The sequence below is a fragment of the Peromyscus eremicus genome, unplaced genomic scaffold, assembly GCF_949786415.1.
Source record: "Peromyscus eremicus unplaced genomic scaffold, PerEre_H2_v1 PerEre#2#unplaced_46, whole genome shotgun sequence".
NCBI classification, from domain to species: Eukaryota; Metazoa; Chordata; class Mammalia; order Rodentia; family Cricetidae; genus Peromyscus; species Peromyscus eremicus.
This window is the reverse complement of record NW_026734297.1, coordinates 1,558,570-1,586,323: the sequence shown is the minus strand read 5'-3', so window position 1 is coordinate 1,586,323 and position 27,754 is coordinate 1,558,570. Positions and strand designations below refer to the sequence as shown.

The 27,754-nt window shown below is 41.1% G+C and overlaps 2 protein-coding genes across 2 annotated transcripts in view; one reads left to right on the top strand and one right to left on the bottom strand.

Moving 5' to 3' along the window:
* The window catches only part of LOC131901195 (disks large homolog 5-like), a 78,469-nt gene that overhangs the window by 14,355 nt on the left and 36,360 nt on the right, over positions 1-27,754 (top strand). The window lies entirely within an intron of this gene.
* LOC131901185 (putative leucine-rich repeat-containing protein DDB_G0290503) lies at positions 17,119-26,149 on the bottom strand. Its single transcript, XM_059252420.1, has 5 exons — positions 25,774-26,149; positions 22,480-22,611; positions 21,232-21,415; positions 17,322-17,374; positions 17,119-17,221 (listed from the first exon to the last, which is right to left on the bottom strand). Exons 1-5 carry the CDS (start codon positions 26,037-26,039, stop codon positions 17,119-17,121), a joined length of 738 nt encoding a protein of 245 aa, XP_059108403.1. The 5' UTR covers positions 26,040-26,149.

Below are 27,754 nucleotides of genomic sequence, written 5' to 3'. Positions count from 1 at the left end.
GGGCCTGGCAGACCAGTATGGGATCGAATGTGAGTTATATATAAAGGATGACTCCTTTTCCTGATTGTATCTTGTAATTGAATAAATAGTGAAGTTAATTCTGAAGCATCAGGATAAATTCTGCAGTCTCAATATGTAATGGTACTCTTTCAGCATACTGAGAGTCAGTTACTATGTTGAGAGGTTCTGAAAAATCCATTAATACCAACAGAATAGCATACAATTCTGATTTTTGAACTGAATTATAAGGACTTTGAACCACTTTACTTCAATTTTCTGATTTGTAACCTGCCTTTCCTTGTTTGTTGGCATCTGTATAAAATGTACAAACTCCAGATATGGGTTTTTCCTGTACAATTCGAGGCAAGATCCAATCAGCTCTCTTTATAAGATCAATTCTATCGCTTTTGGGATATTTGCTGTTAATTTCTCCCAAAAAATTACTACAAGCTCTTTGCCAAGGTTCACTTTCTGTCCATAATTTTTCAATGTCCTCCTTAGTTAAATGTACAACAATTTCTGCTGGGTCTATTCCTGCTAATTGATGAAGTCTCAATTTTCCTTTCCAAATCAAGTCAGAGATTTTTTTCCACATAGGTTTTTAATTTTTTATTTGGTTTATTTGGTAAAAATATCCATTCCAATATAATATCTTCCCTCTGCATTAATATTCCTGTAGGAGAATGCCTAGAAGGTAAAATAACCAAAATGCAATCCAGCTTTGGATCAATACAATCCACGTGCCCTTCATGTACTTTCTTTTCTACCAAGGCCAATTCTTTCTCAGCTTCAGGTGATAATTCTCTTGGACTATTTAAGTCCTTGTCACCTTCTAAGGTTTTTAACAAATTATGCAGTTCATCATTTTTTACCCCAACAATAGTTCGTAGATGAGAAATATCTCCAAATAATCTTTGAAAGTCATTAAGAGTCTGTAGTCTATCTCTCCTAATTTGCACCTTTTGGGGTCTAATTTTTTGTAGCTCTATTTTATATCCTAAATAATTAATAGAATCTCCTCTTTGTATCTTTTCAGGAGCAATTTGTAATCCCCAGCAAGGCAAAATTTTCTTTACTTCTTCAAACATTCTTTCTAAAGTATCTGCATTTGAGTCAGCTAGTAAAATATCATCCATATAATGATAAATTATAGATTTAGGAAAGTTTTTATGTATCACTTCCAATGGCGGTTGTACAAAATATTGGCACAGAGTTGGGCTATTCAGCATTCCCTGTGGGAGGACCCTCCATTGAAATCTTTTAACTGGTTGAGAATTATTATAAGTAGGTACTATGAAAGCAAATCTTTCTCTGTCTTTTTCTTGTAAGGGTATTGAAAAGAAACAGTCTTTTAAATCAATAACTATGAGAGGCCATCCTTTTGGTAACAAAATAGGCAAAGGAATTCCAGATTGTAGAGAGCCCATTGGCTGAATTACTTTGTTAATTGCTCTAAGGTCTGTTACCCTTCTCCATTTACCAGATTTCTTTTTAATAACAAATACAGGAGAATTCCAAGGGCTGGTTGATTCTTCAATATGCTGAGCATTTAACTGTTCTTCTACCAGCTCTTCTAAAGCCTGGAGTTTCTCTGTTGTTAAAGGCCATTGATGAACCCATACAGGCTTGTCTGTTAACCATTTTAAAGGTAGAGCTATTGGTATCTTTGGAAGACCATCAGTTGTTGTGCCCTGTTCTTGTATAATATGGATGGCTGGTGACCACTCCTTAGAATAATATCTTCTAATATTTCTCTCAGAAACATGTGCTAGTTTATGATTTGTTTCTGAGATTGGAGGGATGTTAATCTGAGTATTCAATTGTTGCAACAAGTCTCGACCCCACAGGTTCATAGCTGTGTTAGCAACATATGGTTTTAATTTTCTTCTCTGTCCTTCTGGACCTACACATTCGAGCCATCTTGCACTCTGTTTCACTTGAGACAATGTCCCAATTCCTAACAGTTGAACGTTTACCTCCTGAAGAGGCCAAGTTGGATGCCAAAATTCTGGTGCAATTATGGTAACGTCTGCACCTGTGTCTACCAGACCAGACAACAAAACATCATTTATTTTTATCGTTAATTTTGGTCTTTGTTCATTAATAGAAGTTTGCCAAAAACTTTTTTTATGTTTTCTCCTGAATTTTCTGTTCTCTCTGTTTCATCATCCTGACCAGCATGATTTATTCCAATAAGCATTTTGTTATTTAATTGCTCCGAGTAGGGGTTTCCTCGACGACTACAGGAAAGGTTTGAACTGGACTTGCTATGGGGGCCTGCATAAGGCCCCTCTGGGAGTTTCCCAAAGACTGAGGCAAAGGATTACCTTGCCTGTCCCTTGTTGATCTACATTCGTTGGTCCAGTGTTTCCCTTACCACACCTTCTGCATACTCCAGAAGGAAGGGGCATTCTTTTGCCATTGTTCCTTGAAGAAACATTGTTTCTAGGAATGACCTGTTTACAGTCCCTTTTCAAATGCCCTTGCTTTCCACATCCAAAACATCTAACGTTTTTCAAACCTTTTGAAATTGCTTCTCCTACCCACATATCATCATGGTCATGAACCTCAACATTAATCGTGTCTCTAATCCAATCTTCCAAAGGTGCAGATCTTGCCTTTAATGGCCTGATTATTCTTTTGCATGCTGCATTCACATTCTCAAAGGCCAAAGATTCAATTATTATCTGACTAGCTTCTGAATCCGGGACCATTCTCTTTACTGCTGTAGCCAGTCTTTGTAAAAAAAAAAATCTGTGAAAGATTCTTTTGGGCCTTGTATAACCTTTGTAAATGACTCATTTTTTTCCTAGTTCCTCAACTCTGTCCCATGCATTCAAGGCTGCCATTCGAAATAGAATTAGGGTTTGGACATCATATAAACATTGTGTTTGTACTAAAGCATATTGGCCTTCTCCAATACGCTGATCCTGGAAGACTTGTATTCCTTTATCCCTCCATTGTTTTTCTATGTTTTTAGCCTTATCCCTGAACCACATTTGCCACTGGAGACTTTGACTGGGTTCTCCTGCCAGTCCTGTGGTATAATCCTATTATATGTTGACCAAGAGTTTAACATTTGCTTTACATATGGGGAATAAACCTTCATAAATCTAACATTTCCATTGGAGCCCAAATATTTTGTGTAGTCATTTGATTAGGCAACTGTTGTACGGTTACCAGAAAAATTAAGGTTGACTGTGTGAAAACAGGATTTCTTTCTGTAACCTTATGATCCAATCCTGAAACAACTTCACTGTAAATTTCTTCTGTCTGAATTTGAATTTCTCTATGATTCATTTTTACAGGTTTAACAAGTTTTTCTAAAACTGTTGTCCTGGCACTTAAATTGAGTATCTTTTTAAATAATAAAATGAGGATAAGCATAGTAATAAACTGCATAATTCGATCAATATTAATCTTCTCATATAGTTGTTCCATTGTCAAACTGCCTAAAATTTCAAACAAAGCCCAATTTCTCTTTTAAATAGTTTCCTTTAAATTAGCTGATATGTTAAGTGACTTAAAAAGTCTGCGTAGAACAGTAGAAATCCGAGGGAATTTCAAAACTGCCACCTAGTGTCTGAGGTGTGAATCCAGAGAGGGAGAGAGAGAGAGAGAGAGAGAGAGAGAGAGAGAGAGAGAGAGAGAGAAACAGAGACAGAGACAGAGACAGAGAACGCAAGAAAGTGTAGCCACAAGTTCTGGCTAAAGCTTAAATCCAGCCATGTGTTCCCTCTTGAACCAAGTCAAGCCTTTGCTCTGGCTTCCTTAAGCTCCGACCATGTGTGTTGGCTTTATAGGCAGGGGCCCTGTTTGGCAGGGCAGGCCTGAGTTGTTTGTAGCACCGGCTTTAAGCAAGTTGCTCCAGCTGTGTGTAACCTCTTGGGGCTATAGTCAGTCCGGCCTGAGGCCAAGCCAACCTGGGCCTGGGATAGGCAGCCGGCCCCCCAGGTGGGAAACCGGACCTGCCGCCAAGCCAAGTCAAGTGGTTTTTAATGGATTCTTGTCACGTTGGACACCAAATGTATATGTAACCAACCATCTTATTAAATAAGAAACACAGAACCAATGCAAAGAAGAAAGCCAAGAGATCAGAGCTAACAGCCTTACCTGAAGAGGCTAGCTAAGCCTCTTCAGCCAAGTGAGACTACTTCCTGAGTGTTTATCTTTATATAAACTTTCTCTTCTGCCTTCTCATTGGTTGTAAACCCAACCACATGACCACCTTGTCACTGCCTGTTTGTACAGACCTCCAGATCTTCTATGGTTGGTATTGAGATTAAAGGCGTTTGTCTCCAATGCTGGCTGTATCCTTGACCACACAGAGATCTACCTAGCTCTGCCTACCAAGTTCTGGGATTAAAGGCGTGCGCCACAAATGCCCAGCTCTGGTATGGCTTGCTGTTAGCTCTGACCCCCAGGCAACTTTATTTATTAACATACAAATAAAATCACATTTCTGTACAAATAAAATATCACCATAGAGACTTTTAATGACTGATTCTATTTCCTTAGGGGTTATTGGACTATTTAAATAGTTTATCTGGTCTTAATATAATTTAGGTATGTGGTACCTATCCAGAAAATTATCCCTTTCTTTTAGATTTCCAGTTTTGTGGAGTAGAGGTTTTTCAAGTATGACCTGATGATTCTCTGGATTTCCTCATTGTCGGTTGTTATGTCCCCCTTTTCATTTCTGATTTTGTTAATGTGGATGCTCTCTCTCCCTCTCTGTCTTTTGGGTAGTTTGGATAAGGGCTTGTCTATCTTGTTGATTTTCTCAAAGAACCAACAATTTGTTTCATTATTTTTTTATATTGTTCTCTTTGTTTCTATTTTATTGATTTCAGCTCTCAGTTTGATTATTTCCTGGCATCTATTCTTCCTGGGAGACTTTGCTTCTTCTAGTTCTAGAGCTTTCAGGTGTGCTGTTAAGTCACTAGTGTGAGATTTCTCCAACTTCTTTATGTGGACATTTAGTGCTATGAATTTCCCTCAGCACTGCTTTCATAGTGTCCCATAGGTTGGATATGTGGTATATTCATTTTCATTGATCTCTAGGAAGTGTTTAACTTCTTTATTTCTTTCTTAACCCATTGGTGATTCAGTTGAGCATTATTCAGTTTCCATGAGATTTTTTTTTGTTGTAGTTTTTGGTGTTGTTGAAATCTTACTTTCAACCATGGTGGTCTGATAGAACGCAGGAGGGTATTCCAATTGCTTTGTATCTGTTGAGATTTGCTTTGTGGGCAAGTATGTGGTCCGATTTTAGAGAAGTTAAATGGGGTGCTGAGAAGAAGGTATATTCTTTTTTGTTAGGATGGAATGTACTGTAGATATTGATTAAGTCCATTCGAGTCATAACATCAGTTAAGTTATTTATTTCTCTGTTAAGTTTCGTTTTGGGGAATTAAGTCCATTGATATTAAGGGATATTAATGACCAGTGATTGTTCGTTCCTGTTTTTTTTTGGTTGTAGTATGTGTGTATTTCTCTTCTACGGGGTTTACTGCTGTGGCATTATCTATTGCTGTGTTTTAGAGGGTGTATCTGACTTCCTTAGGTTGGAGTTTTTCTTCTAGTGCTTTCTGTAGGGTTGGGTTTGTGGATAAGTATTGTTTACATCTGGCTTTGTCTTGGAATGTCTTGTTCACTCCATTTATGATGATTGAAAGTTTTGCTGGGTATATTAGTCTAGGCTGGCATCCATGGTCTCTTAGTGTCTGCATTACATCTGTCCATGTCCTTCTGGCTTTCAAAGTCTCCTCTGAGAAATTGACTGTTATTCTGATGGGTTTGCCTTTATAAGTCACTTGGTCTTTTTCCTTTGCCGCACTTCATATTCTTTCTTTATTCTGTACATTTAGTTGTTTAATTATTATGTGGTGAGCGGACTTTTTTTGGGGAGGTCTAGTCTGTTTGGTGTTCTATAGGCTTCTTGTATCTTCATAGACATTTCCTTCTTTAAGATGGGAAAGTTTTCTTCTATGATCTTTTTTTTTTTTTTTGGTTTTTCGAGACAGGGTTTCTCTGTGTAGCTTTGCGCCTTTCCTGATACTCACTTGGTAGCCCAGGCTGGCCTCGAACTCACAGAGATCCGCCTGGCTCTGCCTCCCAAGTGCTGGGATTAAAGGCATGTGCCACCACCGCCCGGCTTCTTCTTTGATCTTGTTGAATATATTTTCTGTGCCTTTGAGTTGGTATTCTTCTTCTTCCTCTATCCCTATTATTCGTAGGTTTGGTCTTTTCATGGTGTCCCAGATTTCTTTGACATTATGGGTCATGACTTTGTTGGCTTTAGTGTTTGGTTTGACTGAGGAATCTATTTCTTCTACTGTATCTTCATTGCCAGAGATCCTCTCTTCCATCTCTTGCATTCTGTTGGTTATACTTGCATCTGAAGTTCCTGTTTGTTTACTCAGATTTTCTATTTCCAGCATTCTCTCTGATTGTGTCTTATTCATTTTTTCTATTTCCCTTCTCAGGTCTTGGACTGTTTCCTTCTACTGTTTCATTGCTTTTTCATGATTTTCTTTCAGGGATTTATTGTTTTCTTCTGCTTTATTTGTCCTTTCCTCTAGTTTTTTTATTGCGTTCTTCCCATTTTTTGTCTTTTCCTCAATTTCATTTGTGATTTCTTCTATATAAGCCTCTACCATCTTCATGATGTTATTCATAAGGTTTGTTTCTTCTGCTTCTTCCATTTTGTGATTTTCAGGTCTAGCTGTTGGAGGAGGGCTAGGTTCTGGTGATGCTGTATTGCTCTTCATTTTGTTGTATATACTTCTGCCTTGACATCTGCCCATCTCCTTGTGGATTCATTCTTGGTCTTAACAGCGCTCTTGGTCCAGACAGAGCTGACAGATTCAGGAAGCCTCTCTATCTTGTCCAGATGGGAGCTCCAGGGTGGAATGGGAGCTGGGGGCTGGTCTCTAATTCTCAGGAAGTGGCTGGGGTCTCAGGGGATGGGGGTGGGGGCAGGGTGCAGAGATTGCAGGGTCTGCCGGTGGTCTTGGAGAAGGGGAACCTTTCTGGTGGGGGTGGAGGGGATCCTGCCAGATGGCCAGAACCTGGGGCCAAGTTGGGCACATCTTTCCTGGAATGGCTGGTGCCTAGGGATGTGACCTAGGGGCAGGCCTCCCTGGGTATGAGCCCAGGCACTCACCTCTTTTCCAGATGGGAGGTCCAGAGCAGGATGGGAGCTGGGGGCTGGTCTCTAAGTCTCAGGAAGTGGCCCTCCAGCCTGTCCCTTCACCATCATTAAACACAATTTGAAGTGGGATTGACCAGAAAGCATAGAGCCATGAGGCTTTCCCTACTTCTTCTCATCATGGTGGTTAATGACTTCTGAGGCTGTCACTCACTGGGTAGCAGTGTAACAGCAGTTTATCCTGTCCCGTTTTGGAAAGTGGAGTCCTAGGAAAGGTGCTGACTCTGCCTCAGCTGTTGTCACCTTTTCTAACAAATGCTAGTGGAGATTAGCAGTAGAAAACAATGGACATATCCCACTTTGAGCATATCACTTCCCAATCTCCCATTGTCCTTTGCCTTCATGCCTCTCTCCTTCCCTGGAAGTTTATGTCTCAAGGCTGGCCTCAGATTTCCAGCGATTCTTCTGACTCAGTCTCTGTAGTATTGGGTTTCCATTTTATTCTTTTTTGTCATGGATGCTTTTTTCTTGCCCTAGCATGTTATTTGAAGGGCAGTGGGAAGGAGGCATCTTAGAGATCTGAGGAGTTGGTCAAGTTATCACAGTACTCCATTCCTCTGTCTTATTGAGGATGGAATCCTACACTTAAGAATTGTGGCATGCAAAAAGAAAGAAAACAAAACTGAATTAACATGTTTTTCTACTGGTCCTTAAGCAATAAAATCTCAGTTATAAAAGAAAAACTGAGAAATTCTTCCTGTTATTTCTAGATGAAATGTAAGTGTTGTGCTACCCTCAAAGCCAAACAGGATTTAGGGAATATGGCCTCAATTAAACCAGCTATCTAATCACAGAGCTTGAAATACTTTTTCTGTCTGCCGCAGCAGAATCTGGAAGAAGAGAAGTTATACAGTTGCCCACCAAGGATGCCTCTTTGCTGTCTCAGCCTGGAGGCCTGTGGTAACAGTTGCAGTAGGAGCATCCCACCTGGAAGTCTTCCAGTGGACATCATTTTATCCTGGGAACCCACAATTTTCTGGTCTTCACCTAGTTTTGCATAGGCAGTTAGTGCTTTTAGACTTACTTGATGGTGGTGATTTACTATAATCTGAAAGTGCAGTGGATGAAGAAGGAGAAACTGAAAACTTCCATGTGCTTGTGTCAAATGTTATCTTAGGCACTTAACATGTGACATAGGTTGTAGATATCCATCTAAGAAAAATCCTGAAACATCTACACATTGTTAGCAACATCTAGACAACATCAGTGCTCTAGAAGCATGGACGTTTCATGCACAGAATGAAGCATGTTCAAGCATGCCCCACCCCACTGTAATAGTTCCACTAGCCCATCTTAAAGGATGAGGGCACCATCAATGTTGTGCCACAATACACACATGTTTCTTCCCACAGAATACACACATACATGTGCCCACATTCATACATTTAAAAACATGTATTTGTCTACACAGTTGCATGCATACTCAAACACATACTCACACACAGAAATATATTTTGAAATTAAATTAGATGTACAATAAATTGGCTTAGCAATAAATTAAAAAGAAACAAACAACCTTTGTTGTATTGGTAGGCATATATATGTTATGCATGTTGTTTGCAGAGCTATGGGTTTAGTTATGTGCATGTTTTTATAAGTATCAGTATGGTATACAAAATATGTACAACCATATCTAACAGCATATACATGTGTATATAAGTATAAAGATAAACTGAAATCCCAACTCCCAGACACCAGCCAAGGAGGCAGCAGAACTTTCCGTGTGGCCAGCTTGCTATGTTAGACTTTTTCTGCCTTCAACTCTGAGTGCCTGTAATGTTTTTTCAAAAGACATAATTTTTTAATTCACGACAGAGATACTGCATCTGCTTTATTAGAAAATACGTAATATGTAACTTTCAAAAAGCAGAAATATGAGAAATAAACTTTGCTATTAGTATGTAGAAATGAATATCAAAACTTCCTTCAGTGCTTTTTTCTGAATGCCTCCATATCATTTCAGTAGTTTAATATTAATTCTATATTTTAATTTTTTTCTCCCCTGAATAATTCAGTCTTCAATATATATAAGTCATGAGGTATCATTCTCTGTGATGGTAGAGGCCAGTACTGTCTCTATCTAAAACATCTTCTAGTTGCCTAGAAGTTGAGTTGTTAATTCCTTCATGTACTAGTTAATGTTTCTGTTCAGACTTAGGAAACATTTATTAAACTAGTCTTTGGAGACACAGAGATAACTAGGGTGAGTAGCATGGGAAGGAGTTGGCTTGGGTGGGCTGACTGCATGTGTTGGGAAAGTTCTAATTAAATGAGTAAAAGGTCATGCCTGAAGTAATAGGAGGCAAAAAGGCAGAACACAAGAGAAAGGTATTTCTGACTCTGCACACTGGTACTCAGAGTAGAACAACAGATTAGCTCTTATCCACTGCATGACACATGGCTGTTCCAGATTTCCACTGAGCAAGGTGAATTGATTGACCTTGGGCTTGCTCTGCAGTGATGTCTACATAGATGATACAGGTCTAAAAGCATTTGTAACAAATACAGCTAAATGTACAACCCCTTACAAGATATTCTGCATCTGAGATGGTTTATGTAAGAGATCCATGACCAAAGGGTGGTCCAAAAGTAAAATTCTCTTTTGAGTCCATTGTTCTTTGTGATTATGTTGGATACCTTCTGTCTTTGTTAGGGTTTCGATTGCTGTGAAGGGACTCCATGACCATAGCAACAATTATAAAGGAAAACATTTAATCAGGTGGCTTACAGTTTCAGAGGTTTAGTCCATTATGATCATGGCAGGACATGGAGGCGTGCAGGCAGACATGGTGCTGGAGAAGGAGGGGAAATTGGAGAAGACGCTACATCTTATCACACAAGCAACAAAATGTGCTCTGAGACACTAGGCATGGCATGAGCATAAGAGATCTCAACCCTCCTCCACAGTAACATACATCCTCTGACAAGACCACACTTTATTCATCAAAGGCCCACTCCTAATAATGCCATTCTCTAGGAGCTTATGGGGGCTTATTACACTCAAATTAACAAACCTCCAAGATATCCTGAGAAAACATAATAAAACAGATTATGATGGTGCTTATAGAAGATGTTTTTGAGAGGAGAGCACTTTTTTAAAAAAGAAGAGTCTTATCATTAGGCTCTACCTACCTTAAGTTCCTTGTTAGGGATTCCACAACAAAACAGAGATTATCAAGAGAAACACATGAACACTCACCTAGTACAAACTTTCACAGCACAAGTCTTCCTAAGGATCAAAATACTCCACAAGTGCTTAGACCTGAGATTTTATTTTCAAGATTGTTTTCATTCAGAATTAATTGTCATTACATAGAATATCTTTTGCTTAAGAAGTAATTCTTAAATGTGCTTATTGTCACATAACATTAAGTGAATATGCTAACTTACGATGTAAAAAGTCAGGTATTTTAAATGTACATTAATAGCAACACTTTGGACATCACTTAATCAGTTTCAAATTACTTAATCATAAAAGCATATAGTCTTGATGCCCAGCCGCTGAGTGAACAAGGGACATGGGAGAAGACAAACACAGCATCATCAGCTGCCATCCATCCCCACCTCATTGTCATTTGCCCTGGGGAGCCTCTAACCCTGAATCTCGGATCCCCGTGCACCCAGCCAGGCACCATACTCATTTGGAGAGGTCCCTCTTGAACCCAGCTTAATGAGCTTCCAGTTATCAGGGTGAAAGATGGAAAGAAGTATCTCTCACTTGAACTGTTTGATATGTATGAGGGTATAAGAGCAGCTGTTACCCGTGTCATGCCTGCATTGTCTTTTAACAGGTCTCATTCCCTGGTCTATGCCAACCCTAGCCAGGCTACCAAGTGTGAAAGACAAGAAGAAAGTCTTTGACACCAACATCTCACTTGTGCCTAAAGTCTCAAAAGGAATAGCAAGCATACAGGAATACTCCATCCCCAAGAGTCCCTATGCCTCCACCAAATGGCAGTCACCACAGGCTTAACAGACTCCTGCCAAAAACTGTCCCAAGTGACACCCAGCAGCCCCAGATACTCCTTAGTTTAGAAGTAACATCCCAGCACAGGTCAGAGTGACCCATGGAGCACATGGAGATGGTGAAAGGGCATCAATCCTGCTGTGGAGATCATCTCAAGAGGAATTACTGATCCTGCAGGCAGCAGGAGACCTGAACAAGGCTACCAAAGAAAGGGAGTCTTCCAAACACTCATCTGGTCTCATATCAGGTTTCTGTCCCCAAATTCTACAATGTGTAGGGACAGAGGTGCACATGGCCCCAGAACTGATGAGCCCTTACTCTAGATTTCATTATGGTCCTGATCCTTCGAGTGGACTACAGCCTTCATGTTCACCAGAGTTCCTTCCCTACCACAAAATGATGCCTTTATGTATCCCCCATATTTTTTAATATCCCTACCCTTCCCACCTTGGTGGCTTTCCCTGATACTCAACTCCTGGTGGACCCAGTCATTTCACCCATGTGGCATGGCATTGAGAGATGGACATGCACCATGGCTCAGGGCCAGCACTGTGCCTTTTAGAGCATGTAGTAGACCTGAGAGTTTATTCTAGAGTTGATGGAAAGTGGAATGTTATGAAACGTGAGTCAAAATGAAAGCAATAGGAGTCAAGCAGATGAATGGCAAATAGTGAGGGCTTTTGGATCATGTCCTCTCTGTGTGCCTTCATCAGTCTTCAGATATGAGGCTGCATGTTTCCTCCATGGAGAGACATGTGGTGCTTCTGACCTGCTTCAGGAAATTGTCAGGAAATCCTTTCTAGGTTTTATGAGCAGTTTCAGGGGAAGATTTGAGTCCTTCCTCACATTCATTCATCCATTCAAAGAACTTCCTATGTCAAGCCCCATGTTTTGAGATAGCATATTCTGAATGCCATCAAGTATCAAATAAAGCCAAAGGTCTGGGTATAACTAATGACTGTGTTCATATTTGATCCTGAAGTGCAACATTTATATAAATTGAAAGATGCATCTCAGTATATCATGTTCTGTGCATGTCATTTTGCATGAACTTTTCAGTAATTCTTGTTTTAAAAGTATCTAGAGTTTGAAATATACAAGGTATTTCATCTAATTGGAATGTTTTTTTCACTGAGTCTTTGAGACATTAGTATTCTAAAACATGCAGTAACCACAAAGGCTATTTAAGTTCTGAAGTACCTTGGAAATTTTGATCCTTGTAAGAATGTTATATTGGGATAAGTATGTGATGATTGCTGTAACTGGTTAAATGCTGAAACCTGAACTGTCCACAGTGGTCTCAGAGCACTAATGACTAATAGCCTTAGACCTGAGAAGTGCACGGGGCACATAGGACAGACTCTCAAAGGCACAATGCCAAGAAGGAACATGGCATTTCAATGACTCACTCTGGAACCTTCCTTGGTGCTTTTTCAATGGTTATTTCCAGTGAACTCACTGACCTGCATGGCAGAGTAACTTCACTTTTGCCTTTTCCAATGAATTACTCTGGAACAGCAGTTTCTTCAAGTTAGAGACACAGCAACCCTAATCCCATCAAGAAACCTTACCCAGGGGTGAAATTTTATTAAGAGTATATCATTCATTTGAAACAAAATTCTGCACAAATTTTCACAATGCACTTTAATATTAAAATATTCTCTTAAGTTTCAGAACCACAAGAAAACCCTCTAAGGCAGAAACCACGGGTTGATCATGAAAAGTACCAGGGAAGGGCCAAGATGCCTAGTTGGGTGGAAGGAAAGAACTTACTCCTCCTAATTTGTTCATTGACCTCTATATGAACAGCATGACAGAATGGCATGTTGTGTATTGTATGTTCATTCTCTATCATATGTATGTATGTATTTCCCCCTCTCTAAATAAGTGGATATATGTTATTATTTTAAAATCTGATCAGTCAATTTCCATACACTCATCATATGAAATAATTAATTTTTAAAATAATGAAAAAAATTGAATGCAGCTTACAACTGTTTGTAACTCCAGTTCCAAAGGATTTGACACCCTCACACAGACATACATGAAGGCAAAACACCAATGCACATAAAATAATGAATAAACAATTAAATTTTTATAGGAGCTTGTGGGGTCAGGAGCCCCACAAGCATCCCACAGAACTAACTAACCTAGGCTCATAGTGACTCAAAGCATGAACCACCAATCACGGAGCATGCATGTGTCTTACCTAGGCCTTCTCCATATATATTACAGTTGTATAACTTGGTCTTCTTGTGAGACTTTTAAGAGTGGTAGCAGGGCTTTTCTCTAACTCCTGCTTTTGGGACCTAGTCCTTCTACTGAAATGCTACATCCAGCCTTTCTTCCTTTCTTTATTTTTTCTTTCTTCTTTCTTTCTTTCTTTCTTTCTTTTTTTCTTTCTTTCTTTCTTTTAAGCTGAGGACTGAACCTAGGGCCTTGAGCTTGCTAGGCAAGCGCTCTACCACTGAGCTAAATCCCCAACCCCATACATCCAGCCTTAATAGAAGAGGTCATGCCTAGTCTCACCACACCTTGATATAACACGGCAGGCAGATGTCCATAGGAGGTTTACCCATTTCTGAAGAGAAAAAGAAGAATGGATGTGGAGCAGTAAGAGTGGAGGTGGGGGAGGGGATGAGAGGAGAGGATGGAGGTGAAATTTTAATTAGGATGTAAAAACAAAAATAAACAAATAAATAAAAACATTCTTCCAATGAAGGAAGAATATTGGTGGTATCATATTTAAATTTGAGATACTAAAAGAATGTCCCTCAAGGGACATTATCACTTATTCTGACTTTATAATGTGTTTGCAGTTGTACAGGAATAGATAAATCATGCTAGGAATAATTTTGAGCTGGTCTAATACATAATGTGTTTGCCTTATACTGGAATAATTATATCATGTTTAAACATTATTATGACCTGGTTATTGTTTTACATTTGGAAATTAATCATGATATTAAAAGATATAATTGTGTATGTCAAGTTCGCATGGGGTGCAGTTGTGATAGCTATTTTTAGTTGTCAAATTTATTACATCTGGAATTAACTAAGACCCAAAAATGGAGGGGCACACCTGTGAGATATTTTTGCTTCATTTGAAGAGAAAAGATCCACATGGAAGCCAGCTCTTTGCAGTTGGAAGACATTCTTTTAACTGGATGTTGATGAGGAAAGAAACACCTTTAACTCAGATATTTTGGGCCCCCAAGCCTGACCTGTAATCTCAGCCAGGCCTTGTGCTGGAAGCCCATATACAGAAATGGAAGAAGGGAGCTTTTGCTCTTTAGCTGCTTGCTCTCACCTTGCTAGAAAGTTCATTCCTTCCCTGGCATTGGAGCCAACTTCTTTGGGATTTGAGACTGTACTACTGATGGGCTGAGACAATAGGTGTAGTGGACTGGATTCTTGGACTTTGCCATCAAGCTAGCTGAACCACAGCCTCTAAGTCATTCTAAAAGATAGCCTTCTGTATATATAGAAATGCATTCTATAAGTTGTTACCCAATAGAACCCTGAGCAATGCACCAGACAGGGATAGAACTTTTAGAGTACTTTGGGCCTCACAACAGCATTATCTCAGTTATGAATTGCACAGAATCACTGGGCAAGAAAGTAAAATAACACAAGTCTGAAATTTCTCAAATGGAACACACAGTAATCTAATTAAATGAGTAATGATGTGAGATGGAGAGAGTCTAGCTTAAGTGAGAAATGAAAAACCAGATGTCTTAGCTTCTGTGGTACAAGACCTGGCACCAGCTCCATCCCACAGGAAGATCAGAGGAGAGTAACTTCTTTTTACCCTTGTTGTGACAGCTCTAGTACGGAGAGCCAGGGGACAAATTTCTTTACACATCAAATCTCTGCCTCACTGTCAGTCTCAGGAGTCAGATCTATCCCAAAGGAGCTTCACAAGAGTAAATCAGTCATTTGGAGGAACTTTCTCAATATAACCTGAGATCTGCTGTGATAAAAGAGAAGCATCAGCCACCTCTCATCTTTTTAGTCTTGCACAGAATCACTCTGTACCAGAGACATGTGGCCCCTGATGCAGTCTCTATCCACTCCAACTAGTCATGAGGTTCCTTCCATCATTGCTTATCAGGACCGTCATGAGGAATTCCTCATCCTACCTACACCACCAGGAGGGTCTATTCTATTCTGCATTTTATCAGACAGGCTTAATAGGTGTTGTCAACCTAGAAGAGATCTAGCAAATCTGTTCCAATCTGACAGTCAGTGACTGGGGCAGGATCCTGAACCTATGAGAGAGCACTGAATGTATGTGTGGCAGCCTAAGACAATTAGCATGCCTGTCCCTACAGGTTCCAAGAAACTTTGGTCTTTGGTTGGGAGTGATCCAATCGAACTAAAACAGCACACATGCCTTGGAATACAAAGGTCAATTGCAGGGACTGGAGAGATGGCTCATCCATTAAGAGCATTTATTGCTATCTCAGAAGACCCACAGGACAGCTAACAAACCTTAAATTAACTTAAATTCCAGGTCGACACTGCCCTCACCTGGCTTCTATGGGAATTGCATGTATGTGGTAACAAAACACCCATAAGTATAAAGAAAAGCACCACAAAATTATCCTAAATTCTCTTGCAGGAAATCAACTCTGCTGTTCAGTTATCACTCATGTTGTATTTCAAAAAAAACAGAGGCAGATTACTTTTTACTTCCTGATTTCCTTTATACAAGTTTAATGAATGTTCTTATTTCCTGAGAGGCCTGGAGCAATATACTTGTGTTTCCTTTTAATTTGGTCCACATGATGATTTTGTGGAACATGTGTATACAGTGTAGCACATTTTACTGGTAGCTAAATATATGACCTCAAGGATACAATATGTCTAGTTTTTCTATTATGTAGTGGGTATCCATGAGGTAGGCTATACCACCAACATCCAAGTTGCCATCCCCTTGTGTATCCCTGAGGCCCATGGCTCAGAAATCCTTGTGCAGCCTGAGCTTCCTGGAACTTACTGAGATACATCCAAGCCTGTGAGTTCTGGGTTTACAGGAGTGTGAAACCTCATCTGACTAAAGAAGAGTCTTAGAGTGAACAGTTTGAAATTTATTTGATTCATAAAATACATTCATTTTACTCAATGGGGCCTTCAAAACAGTGTCATTATATACAGTGTATAGCCTTAGCAAACTATTAAAACAATGACAAGATAAAAGTAATAACAAAAATTAACACAACCTTAAATGAAAATGAAGAAAACCAAAAACCAAAGCATAAGTATCCTAAGATATAAAACAAAAAAATTGAGGAAATTACAATTTTCTTTGGAATTTCATTATGGAAGAGCAAAAGTGGTGAGGAACTGGCTTATTCTCTGTAGAGAATTATCTTCAGCTACACTTGCCCATGACATGGCGTCAGCTTTGGCACTGCAGTAGAGAGAATCTTATGCTTTTGGTGTGATCTGTCTGGATGGCAGTGTGACATAAACACAGTCTTTATTGACAGATTTCCCATCACATATGGAGTCAGGGTTTTTAGTAATTTGTTTTGTTTTCTCTGTATCTTAGACTTATTTCTGACACAAACTTTTCTCCAAGGATAGTGAGCCAACAGATGTGGATCATATTATGGCTGGGTCGCCTGATGGTGGACTGATATTTGCATCACTAGTGAGTTCAAAGCTGAAAAGAGGTGGCATTTTCTGAGGAGGCCTTGAACCTGGAGTGTAGAATGTCATGCCTTCAAATTTTCTCTGGCTTCTTCCAGCCTTCTCAGTCTTCTTAACAGGTGCTGTTATGGAAAATCATTTAAAAATATATGATTCAGAAACAGTTTTGCTGTGCCACTGGCAAGAAAATCAGGGCCTATTCATCCCTAGTAAACAAAAGTTAAGGAAGGAAACACACCCCATGAACACCCTGCTGTTGGGGATGGGGCTCAATGGTGGATTATTTGCCTGGGACATAGTGTTTCTGCTTCAGCAGCTCCATCTGCAGGAGGCTCTCATGCTGGGCTGTGGTCTGCTCCAGTTCCTGCTGGAGGTTTTCAAACCTAGGGGAAGAAGGCAGCTGGAGCAGAAGCCTGGTGGGGACCGGCCATGTCAGCTTTTGAGGCCCCACCAGATCTACTAAGCTAGACAATCAAGCAGTACCTTTCAGCTAAGTTCATTCCCTGCTTCCCCAGGGGAAAAGGGTCAGAGAGCACCTGGGCAGGATTTTTTTCTCAAATTTTAAAAACTGCTAGAAGTTGAACTGGAAAATACATACTGTGCTGGATTAGAAAAAACAGCCTATTTCTCCAACAGTCCAAAGACATCATTTTGGAGAAATATAAGTATGAGAAGGCCTGAGGCACAGGTCAGGAGAGATGCAGCTGACCTTGATTAGATACCAGATGAATGTGAACCTCCTGGAAAACTCTATGCCTGCACTCTAGTGGAGCCTACACAGCAATGCAGAATAGGCTTTGATTATTCCTAAAGCTCAGACCCCTGCATGGGATTAACTTCTCATCTCCTACTCTGTTTATGACCAGTGTAAATCTTCTCATGAGAAACTGATAAACACTACAGAGAGCCTGCAATCAGCAGTAGGCTGCTGTATGCTATCTGCCAAAGGGTAGAAACTTATCTCTAAAGTGATGTTCTTGATGAAAAATAAAGTTGCAAGAGGATGCACTTCCCTTCACGATTGATGATCCCCTCTAGGTTTCTGGCTACCATGGAAATATTTGTGGGGAGATCTAACTTAAGAGATGAGATACTCAGAGCATACTAATGGTCTCAAAATGGAAGAAGGGGACACAATCCTCATAAGACAAAGGAGAAAGCATGTTGTTTCCTGGACATAAGTTCCTGTTGACTGAGTCAACAATAACACTCTGAGGTGTTCTTTCCCTGGCTGTGGCTGGGAGCTTTGCTAGTTGAACAGAAACTCAAAGAGGACAGAGATCCAGGTACAGTGGACCCACTTGGATCCACCTGCTTCTGGAAGCCTAGGCTCCTACCTCATCTGGTACACTGTGAAGTGATGCTGCAGCTTTACTGCCAAGTCCCTTTGCCTGCTTCAGCAGGGACTGAAGATTTTCCTCAAGTCTTTGATGTTCCTGCTCATTAGAAGCTTGCGTTTTTAGGGGAGGGTGGTCTGCACCCCTGTATATACATATGTGTGCAAGCACACACACACACACACACACACACACACACACACACACACACACATACACACACATATGTACATGTATGCACACTACATTGCATCCGTTTTTAGTTTCCTAGATAACACTGACGTAATAGGAGATCACCTGGGATACTATGGAGAAGAAAGTGACCTTTCATTAACCCACAGCCTCTCTACTCATATTCCAGCCCAGAGGCAGAAAACACAGGAAACTCTGAGCACAAGGATGTGGAGAAAATTGTGTACTTTTACTCTCTTTTGATAATTTTCATTTTATTTTTAATTTATATATGCAGGTGTTTTGCCTGCCTGTGTGTCAGATTAACACATGGGAGAAGAACTCAGTAGACCTATAAGTCAATGTAGTGCTTTCCTTATAAACCTGTACACAGGCAAACCCCAGGGTTCCTTGACCAATAATCTAAGCTCTCCTAGCAAGGTCCCAAGTCTGTACATTGAAGGCTTAGTTCCCCAGCAAAGGACCACTGGATGGCAGTGGACCAGCAACTTGCTCTCACTCAATGCTTCTCAGTGTCTCCAAGGGGGGCAGCTTCCTCCTAAAGAAGCTCTCCAAACCACAGGTTGCCTCAATTTAGGCCCAAAGAAATGAGCTCAGAAAACAAAACAGAAAAAAATCTCTAAAGTCAGTCTATATTAACCTTTTCTCCAAGTAAGATTATTGTGTCAGGAATTTCTTTGAGTAACAGAAGGTTAACTAACTCAGCCAAATGATTGCATGTATTATTCCATGCTTCACAATATTCCATGGACCACATTGTATGTTTTCCCTAATCAAGGATGGGCATCTGAATAGTTTCTAGCTGGGGGTTTTCTGATGAGTCCTGGTGTAAACCTGTTGTCCCATATTCTCTGTGAACACCTACTTTCCATTCTGGAATCAATGGACCACTGGAGTCTGCATTCAACATTCTGAATAATTATATATAGCTTCTCACAGGGCTGCACCATCTTACACTACTAGCAATGTCTGAGAGTTCTCATTTCTCTCAACCCTCCATCAGGCCGATTTTAACTCAGTATGAAGAAGTTTGGAATCAAAGCAGGTTCTGAGTGCTGCAGACACAACATGGACTGGGTGCTTTAGAGTATGAGGAGCCTAAAGGGTGCACTGAGACAGCCTCTCCTCACACCTCAGCATAGCTGTGGGACTTCTGCTGGGCTGAGATGCAGCCACAAGACCCTCTGCAGTTCAGAATTTCTCAAAGAATAAAGTCCATGCCAAGCTTCAAGGACAAGGTTAACTGAACCAAGGTTAGGCAAAGGTGAAAAGAAAATGACTGCAGGTGAAGAGGAGAAAAACAAAACAGGATGCAGGGAAGTCATCAGTGGTCAGCCACAATTCACCCAGAGCAGAGAAGGACACACACCCTCAGGCACCTTTCATGCCTCTTAGTAGCCTCTTTCTCACCTTCATGGACCCCATTACTTTGTTTTCTCCAGAGGATTTCTTTGCAGATAAATAATTCTGCCTCTACAAAAACCTGAAAAACCTTTAGCCTGCATCAGTTTTCTGTCATTTGTTGTAGTTAGCTGTATGGACATGCAGAGTGATGGGCAGCTCCATCTGTTCTTTGACTGATGCAAAGTGGTACTAACTAGATTAGGCACAGTACTTTCTCACTGAAGTCTCTCTCCATCATTCTTAAAGATGTTCCATTGTTCCATGAGTGAGTGAACATACACATAGAGGCTCAAACTCATATTCTCATACCCCATAGAAACACATAAGACAACACATAGACACACACACACACACACACACACACACACACACACACAACTTTCTTGAACCCAGAAGGGCAAGGGAGAATACGCGAATCTTGCAACATCTTTTGTACTACAGGGCGAGGTATTGTGTCCTCCCTGTTGTCTACAAGGCACTTAGACTCAGCCAGGCTTTTCTGCCCTGTCCTGAACTTCTTTCCCCTCCTAGGGAAGTTTTTATCGCCAGACTCACTGATTGTACAGATAAGTAACAACCTCTGCACAACTGAGTTTGACCACATAAGACTAGGTGCTCATGGGAGATGGCTGGACAGGAAGCCTCCTGATAGATCCAAGTTGACCCATCATAGTCTCCTCCCTAAACCTACCCAGACTCCTTCACAGAAGGAAGTGATAGACCAGAGAATGGAAGTCACCCATTGTCATTACCCAACAACTTTTGACCAGATTATAGTGCATGTTATATTAAAACATCCCAGGTCAGACAGTAGGATGCTACTTAGGTCACCCACAGCACTTTCCTGAAATGCAGCACTTTATAAAACTATGAGGAGCAATCTTTCATAAGAACACAGCCATATACATGTTAGAGTGAGCATCAAAATATCAGGTTCCATGTGTGAAGCCAGTAAGACAAACCAGACATTTCCTGGGAAGTTACTTCTATGTCGAGAAAAAAAAGAAGTCTGCTTATTAATTTTAAAATAGATCCATTGTTTGATTCTTGTAGGGGACGTTCCTCCTTCCATGCTGTTTCTGCCTCTGATCTAATATGACACCTGCCAAGTAAATGAGACCCAGAACCTTGACCCCACTCACTCAGACCTCTGTGCTACTCCCTAAGTGGCTCCCATCATAGCACCGCTCCTTCCATACTAACGTATCGGTGAATGAAATGTGATTTACTCATCTCCATCAATGGACTGCAGCTTCTAGCAGAGCAGTAGGGTTTGCTTGCCAGTCATGCAGTGCCTTTCAAGAGGATAACTCCTGAGAAAGACTTGTGAATGATCACAGAAATGAACTGTTGGATGGGATGGGTCAGGTGGATAAATGAGTAGATGGTTAAATGGGTATGTGTATATGTATGTGTATGGTTAGACAAGTGGGAAACTTGGCCCTGCTGCTTCAACCTACCTGCTGCTGCCTTGTCCAGAGGTCATAGATCTTCTCATGGGCCTCCTCACAGAGCCTCCTCGCCTCCTCGCAGGACTCTTGTAGTAAAATCTGCTCCCCCTGCAGCTTTCTGTTCTTCTTTTTCAGCATGCTCACTTTTTCCTTTAGCTGAGTCCATTCACTCAGGAGCTGACTGTAGAGGGTGCTGAAATATCACCACAAATGATGAGCTCTACCTCCATCTGCCACTCCTGCCTCCTAATACCATCCTTCCTGCAAGGTCCCATGTCCCCATCCCCATGAACCCTGGGTAGGAACCCACATTAGCCATGCCAGCATCACTCAGGGGTAGGCCAAAGCCAGAGAATAGCCAAATTCCAGAAAGATTCAAACTGCTTCTGAATACCCTGACAGCAAAAGGGATTCATGTACCTATGAAAACTGGATCCCCCACCTCCCCCACACACCCTGGTGTTTAACTGTTCACAGTATTGGGAAAACATGAGCAGGTAGAGGGAAACCATGCTCTAAGGGGGACAGAAGACCCAATGGGAATACATTTCATGTGTCCCATAGAAACCAGCTCTGTAAGCTCCTGCCAGAGCCACAGAAAACATCCATGGTGCAAACCATGTTTTCTCGCTAGAAGCTCCAGAAGTTGACAGGAAAATGTTGGGAGGAGCTCTCAGACTCTTCACTCTTAGGAGAACTCAGTTTAGGAAGCACAAGTCCAAGAGCTATCAGGCAGGCTGCTTGCTAAGAGGTAAACAGACTAGAACCACAGCCCAACTTTGTTCAAAGGTGAAGAGGGGAGAAGCTGCTGTGGGATGTCTTTCTGTATGCTGTGAATATGTATTGTTCACATTGGTTAATAAGTAAGCTGCTTTGGCCTATGGCAAGGCAGGATGGAACCAGGCAGAAAAATCAAGGAGAGACAGAGAAAGAAGTCAGAGGTGGAGGAGATGCCAGCTGCCACCCAAGGAGCAACATGCCAGCAGCCTGGCCATGCAACAGCCATGTGGCAAACATAAATTAATAGAAATGGGTTAATATAAGGTGATAGATCTAACTAGCAAGAAACTTAAGCCATTGGTCATACAGTTTGTAAGTACTATAAGCCTTTGTGTGTTTATTTGGGACCATTTGGCTTCAGGAGGTGAGTGGGACAGATTCCTCCTGACAGCTGGGTCAGGCAGCACTTGAAAAACTTCAGACTGCCAGAAACATTCCTTACCAATTTTTGGAGTCCCATCTAAATTAGGCACTCACCAGTAGGAGTTGGTCTTCTCACTCAGCTTCTTGCACTTGTACGAGGCCTCACAAATCTCCTTGGGGAATTTCTTTACATCTGACATCTCCTTCTTATGCTGTGTTTTCAGAATCTCAAGTTCAGAATTCAGCCTGTGGTAGGGCATGGCCCCAGGAGCAAAGAACCCCATGAACACAGGCCTCAGGGACCACATGAATTAAGGTTCTGTTTTGTACTACCCTAGCCCACTGGATTTCACACCCTGAATCCTACGTATGTGGTGGTATTTTATTTGTTACCATTAGGATATAAAGAAATGATAGTTAATAGTTAGACATTACAATAGAACTTGTAGTCATATTAGATATGTTTTAAAAATTGAGCAGATATATTTTAGATAGGTCATCTTCAAACCCTTCAGAGATCTACAGAATATGGCATTTAAAATGTTTTAATAACTTAGAAAGTTTTTCTTTTTTGTTATGACTATGAGACATGTTGGCTCCTGGCAGTACCAATCTACTTCAGAGAAAATATGGGCATTGAAGAAACTGCTTATGGAGTTAGCTTTCATTGTGGCAAAAGTTAGCCACTGGACAACAAAGTATCCTCGAATCAACAGGACAAAATGGACAGACAGGACATGAAACAAAGGACTACTGATTCTTGGCCTAAACAAGCATGGTTATGGCTTTATCAAAAGGCATCTTCTGAGGCCAGGACAATATGGCACCATCCCTGACATGGCCTTGGCAACTTGGAAAAGGTACAGTGCCCTTTTCTTCGAAGGCAGCTAAACAGGCAATGGGCCGATGGCTTCTGATATGCTATGGAACAACAGCTGAAACAGTTATTCTTAAAGAATAACTAAGCTCACGCCTCTCAATAGTAGACTGGCATTTGAAAGAGAGATATGGAGAAGAACGGGATGCTGAGATGAAGCCATATGTAAACAGCCAAGAAGAATGGAGAGCTGAATTAAAAAACCATCAACATTTTCCAGAATTTAAAATCCTGAATCATGACATGACACTAATGGAATTCAGATGTTTCTGGTACATGGACTGCTCTCACCCAATGTGAGGTTGAACTGTTGACCTTGTGTACATTCTACTTCACAAATGAGTCTGTCAGATATGCTAAGCCTATAGGCTAAAGATGATGCCCCAGCATTGCGGAGAAACCTCAGGTGACTGTCCAGGCAATTGGCTGTTTCTGTCAACTCACAAATTTTTTTGGAAGTTGCTTGCATGCACTTTCTGTTTTTATTTTTGTTAGCTAATATTATTTCCTTCTTGGATCTCTGAGGGAGTTGAAGATTAGTTAGTTATAGTTGAAGGTTAGTTAATTATAATTGAAAATTAATTAGGATAGAAAATAAATTAGATACATTTTGGACTTAACAAAATAGGATAATGAAATTATTATCTCTGAATTTGTCAAATACAAATGGACTAGACATTGTTTAGACATTTATTATTTATATATATTATATATAGTTATTGTACTTTTATATATAATTTTTCTTTTGTTAGTTATAACCTTTTTCTTTTTTTCTTTTTTATTAAAATAGAAAAGGGGAAATGTGGTGGTATTTTACTTGTACTGAAATGTGATTTTAATTGTATGTTAATAAATAAAGTTGCCTGGGGGTCAGAGTTTTAGAGCCATAACAAATGCGTGGCGGTGGTGGCGCACGCCTTTAAGGACCTGGAGGGCGGTACATACAGGCAGTGACAAGGCAGTCACGTGTTTAGTTTACAACCAATGACAAGGCAGAACATCTAGACTATATAAAGGCATACACACAGAAAGAGGCCCCTTTTTTCAGAGAGCTCTCTTGGCTGAAGCAGGATAGCTGAAGCAGGAAGGGTAAGGCTCTTAGTTCTGACCTCTTGGCTTTCTTCTCTGAATCGGCTCTATGTTTCTTATTTAATAAGACGGTTGGTTACATCTACATATGTACTGGACCTCCTGATGTGCATTAGACTTGCCTCACTGTCCCAGGGCCAGGAAAGGCTGGGTGTCAATAGGGAAGGAGACAGGACTACATGAGCTCCCTCAGTAGACCTATAGGGGCAGACTAGCTGGCTAAGAGGGTCTGAGGAGTCTGTGCCACAGTTTGGGGTCTATCTGAAATCTGCAATGACATTTCCACTCTCTTGAGAACAGAGATTCTTTCTCCTTACAAGGATATCCAGAACTCATAATCAGTATTTCTGTAGAGGAGGCCCTACATGAGGATGGCTTCATAAACTCCCAAGAGGATTCCAATGAGGCACCAGGGTGAGCACAAAGGCTGAGAGCAGTGATGCTCAATGTGGGGTTCCCTGGCCTCAGCACGTACATCACCTGAAATCTTTGAGACATGTGAATATTCAGGCCTACTATCAATCTCTGACTCGCAGGATCTGGAAGGACACACACACACACACACACACACACACACACACTGTAAGAGAGCCTCTCAGAGACAGTACAAAACACACTCAGACACACAATCCTCAGCACAAAGAAATTTATTGCCCCACAGGGTAAGCATGGCATTGGGAGCCTGCCTCTGGATCAGGCAAAGGCAGACAGCAAGCAGCAGGCTTTTTTTAGCAGTGGGTTTTTAAGTAGAAAAGGTTAATCTGTACTAGGGTGAGTTGTTGAGATCTGATTGGATCAGTTAGCCAGTGTAGCCAAGTAATAAATTTTGATTATTAGACTTTGGTGTTTAGTTTCAAGAATGAGTCAGTGTCCACTAAAGAGAATGACTTTGTGGACTAAATTTAGGAATGTAATCTAATGGTTTATCAAGGGAGAAGGAAGTGAAAAGAGCAAAACCTGCCACTGCCATGTTTGCAACTTTTGGACCTCTTAGAGAACACTTCACATACATAATTCCACACACAGTTAGGATGTCAGAGAAATACAGGTAAGTGGCATTGTCTCATAGTATAAGGAACAAGCTGAGAGGAACAGAGATGAATTCCAGGCCTTCTGGTCACACACGGATGGACTGAGTAGGCCCACCAGGCCATTCAAGCTGCTCCCATAGCAAAAAGCAAAAATAAATATCAATTCAGAGCACTGAGCATCTCCTAAAAGCCAATGCCTGTAAGGGCCTCTTGAAATGCATGTTGTGATCTTACATACTACTGCCCCTCTCTGTACATTGTGATTCAGGCCACAAGCTCTGGTTTTCATTGGGAGGATTCAGAACAGACTATGTCCTATCTCAATCATACAGGCTACAGTTCTGCCTCTCAGATGCACTCAGGACACAGTAGGTTCAAGACAGTCACCAGAGAAAAGGGCATGATGAATACCTGTTGTTCAACTCATTGTTGTTATAAAGGGCCAGGAGTTCCAGCAGTTCATTCCTCTCATTGGTCATCATCTGTAGCTGAAGGGTCAGTTTATCCACCTGGTTCAGCTGTTGCTCCTGCTCAGTGAGGAAGAAGGGTGGGGATGATGCCTTCCTAGTAGTCCCTGTAGGTACATAAACACAAGTGAATTTGTCCAGATGAATGGCATAGGGCCAAGAGAGATCATGTCGAGTCCCAAGAGGAGTCCTGAGGAAGAGGAAATGCATGGCACCCAATGAAGCCCTCAAAAATCCGAGCAGATATCCTTAAACTGGGGACCATAAGCCATATGTCTATCTCCAATCTCTAGGGATAGATATATGCCTCAGGCCCTACTTCAGCCCCACTGTCCCTTAAAGGCATAAGCAAGGCCAGCCATGTTGGTTTGGAATTCTCACCAGATACCTGATGTGATGCAAGAAAGTCCTGGAGTGCCTGGTGCTTTGCATCCCTCAGCCCTGATAACCTGTGTGCAGGACTAAAGCAACTGAATGTCTCAGACCTGGGTACATGAATGGAAAGTTTCCCTTCCTGGTATTTATATCAGATATCCATGAAATCTACAGAAATCCACTGAGAATAAAGTGCAGCAACATCCTACCCTGATACCTCATTAGTGGTTCTGGGCCTCCTTTAGCATTCTTTGCCATCATAATGAACTGAAAAAGGTCCCAGCACAGCATCTGCCTCCCTGACATTTCCTGGCCCTCTGCCCTCAGAAATCCTCCACTTTGGATCTGCTCCTTAGCAACCCAGGTAAGCTGCATAGGCCCATTGCTTCAGATGTTAACAGTTACTGCACCCAATTAAGAGAAGGACCAATTGTGGCATCAACTTCTGCTTAGAAAACCAGTGCTTTCTATGCCAATCAGTGTGCTTAGTTTTGTCAACATGTCAATTGGTGAACCCTGTAAGCACTTAATAAATGCCTCAAGGGCAGTTGGCATTGCCACAACACTGGTGATTTCACAGAAGATGCCAAGGGCTCTCAGGATACAATAGAATTGGGACTGTTAGGGTCACTGCTAATGTCATCACCTATCTGATAACCAACTCTTCCCCAATTCACCAAAAGCCAAGTTCCTCTTTCCAGCAGCCTTCCCTGAGACAGAGCAGGGCCTTCAGCACCTCGTCATTTCAATCTAGAGATCTCACTGATTCATTAGAATCTAGTTCATTCTAATTCAATAGTTCATCATGTATGGAGGGCAAGACTCAATTTCCTAACACTGCCCAGGAATGGCTCTTCTCATCCTGAAGAATGCTAACTAATAAGATGAGAAATAAAGGATGCTAAGAAATTAGCTCAGGATAATGGGGAAGGAAGATCAGTTCCACAAGGTGAACAAGCACATTAGAGAAGATTCACGGGGCAGTTACAATGTATGGGGGTGGTGAAGGATTATGTGGGTCCTGTCAGAATAATGATAAGTCATATAGGTAATGATGAAACTTTTGCCAAAATCTTCATCAGAATACATTCCATCCATCATGATGTTAGCAAAGGAGTTACCAACTACTGAAAGGTATGACTGAAAATACCTAAGGACTAGGCTTCCACAGGTGAGCCCTCTGACACCAAGAACAAAAACTTACAGGAAAAGTGATGTCCCAGTCTTGCACTCAAGGTAGAGGAAAGATGACTGGCTAGTGAGAGGCAGGAACTCCGAAATCTTAGGGGTCACTGACATGCAGCAATCCTTGGTGGCTCCTGCCTTGCTAGTGGTTGTTATTTAAATTGGGAGAACCTCTAGCTCTCGCCACGGGACTTTACTCTCCTTGTTATTAGTGACACACACCAAAAGACATCCAGTGTGTGTGAAGTGCAGGGCTGGTACTGAAACCTCTTTAGTCCCTCTGTGCTTCCTTCCCACTCAGAGTGAAAGCAGAGGGCCCTCAACAGAGCAGCTGCAGCCTTGACCATCCCTGGCTCTCTGTCAAA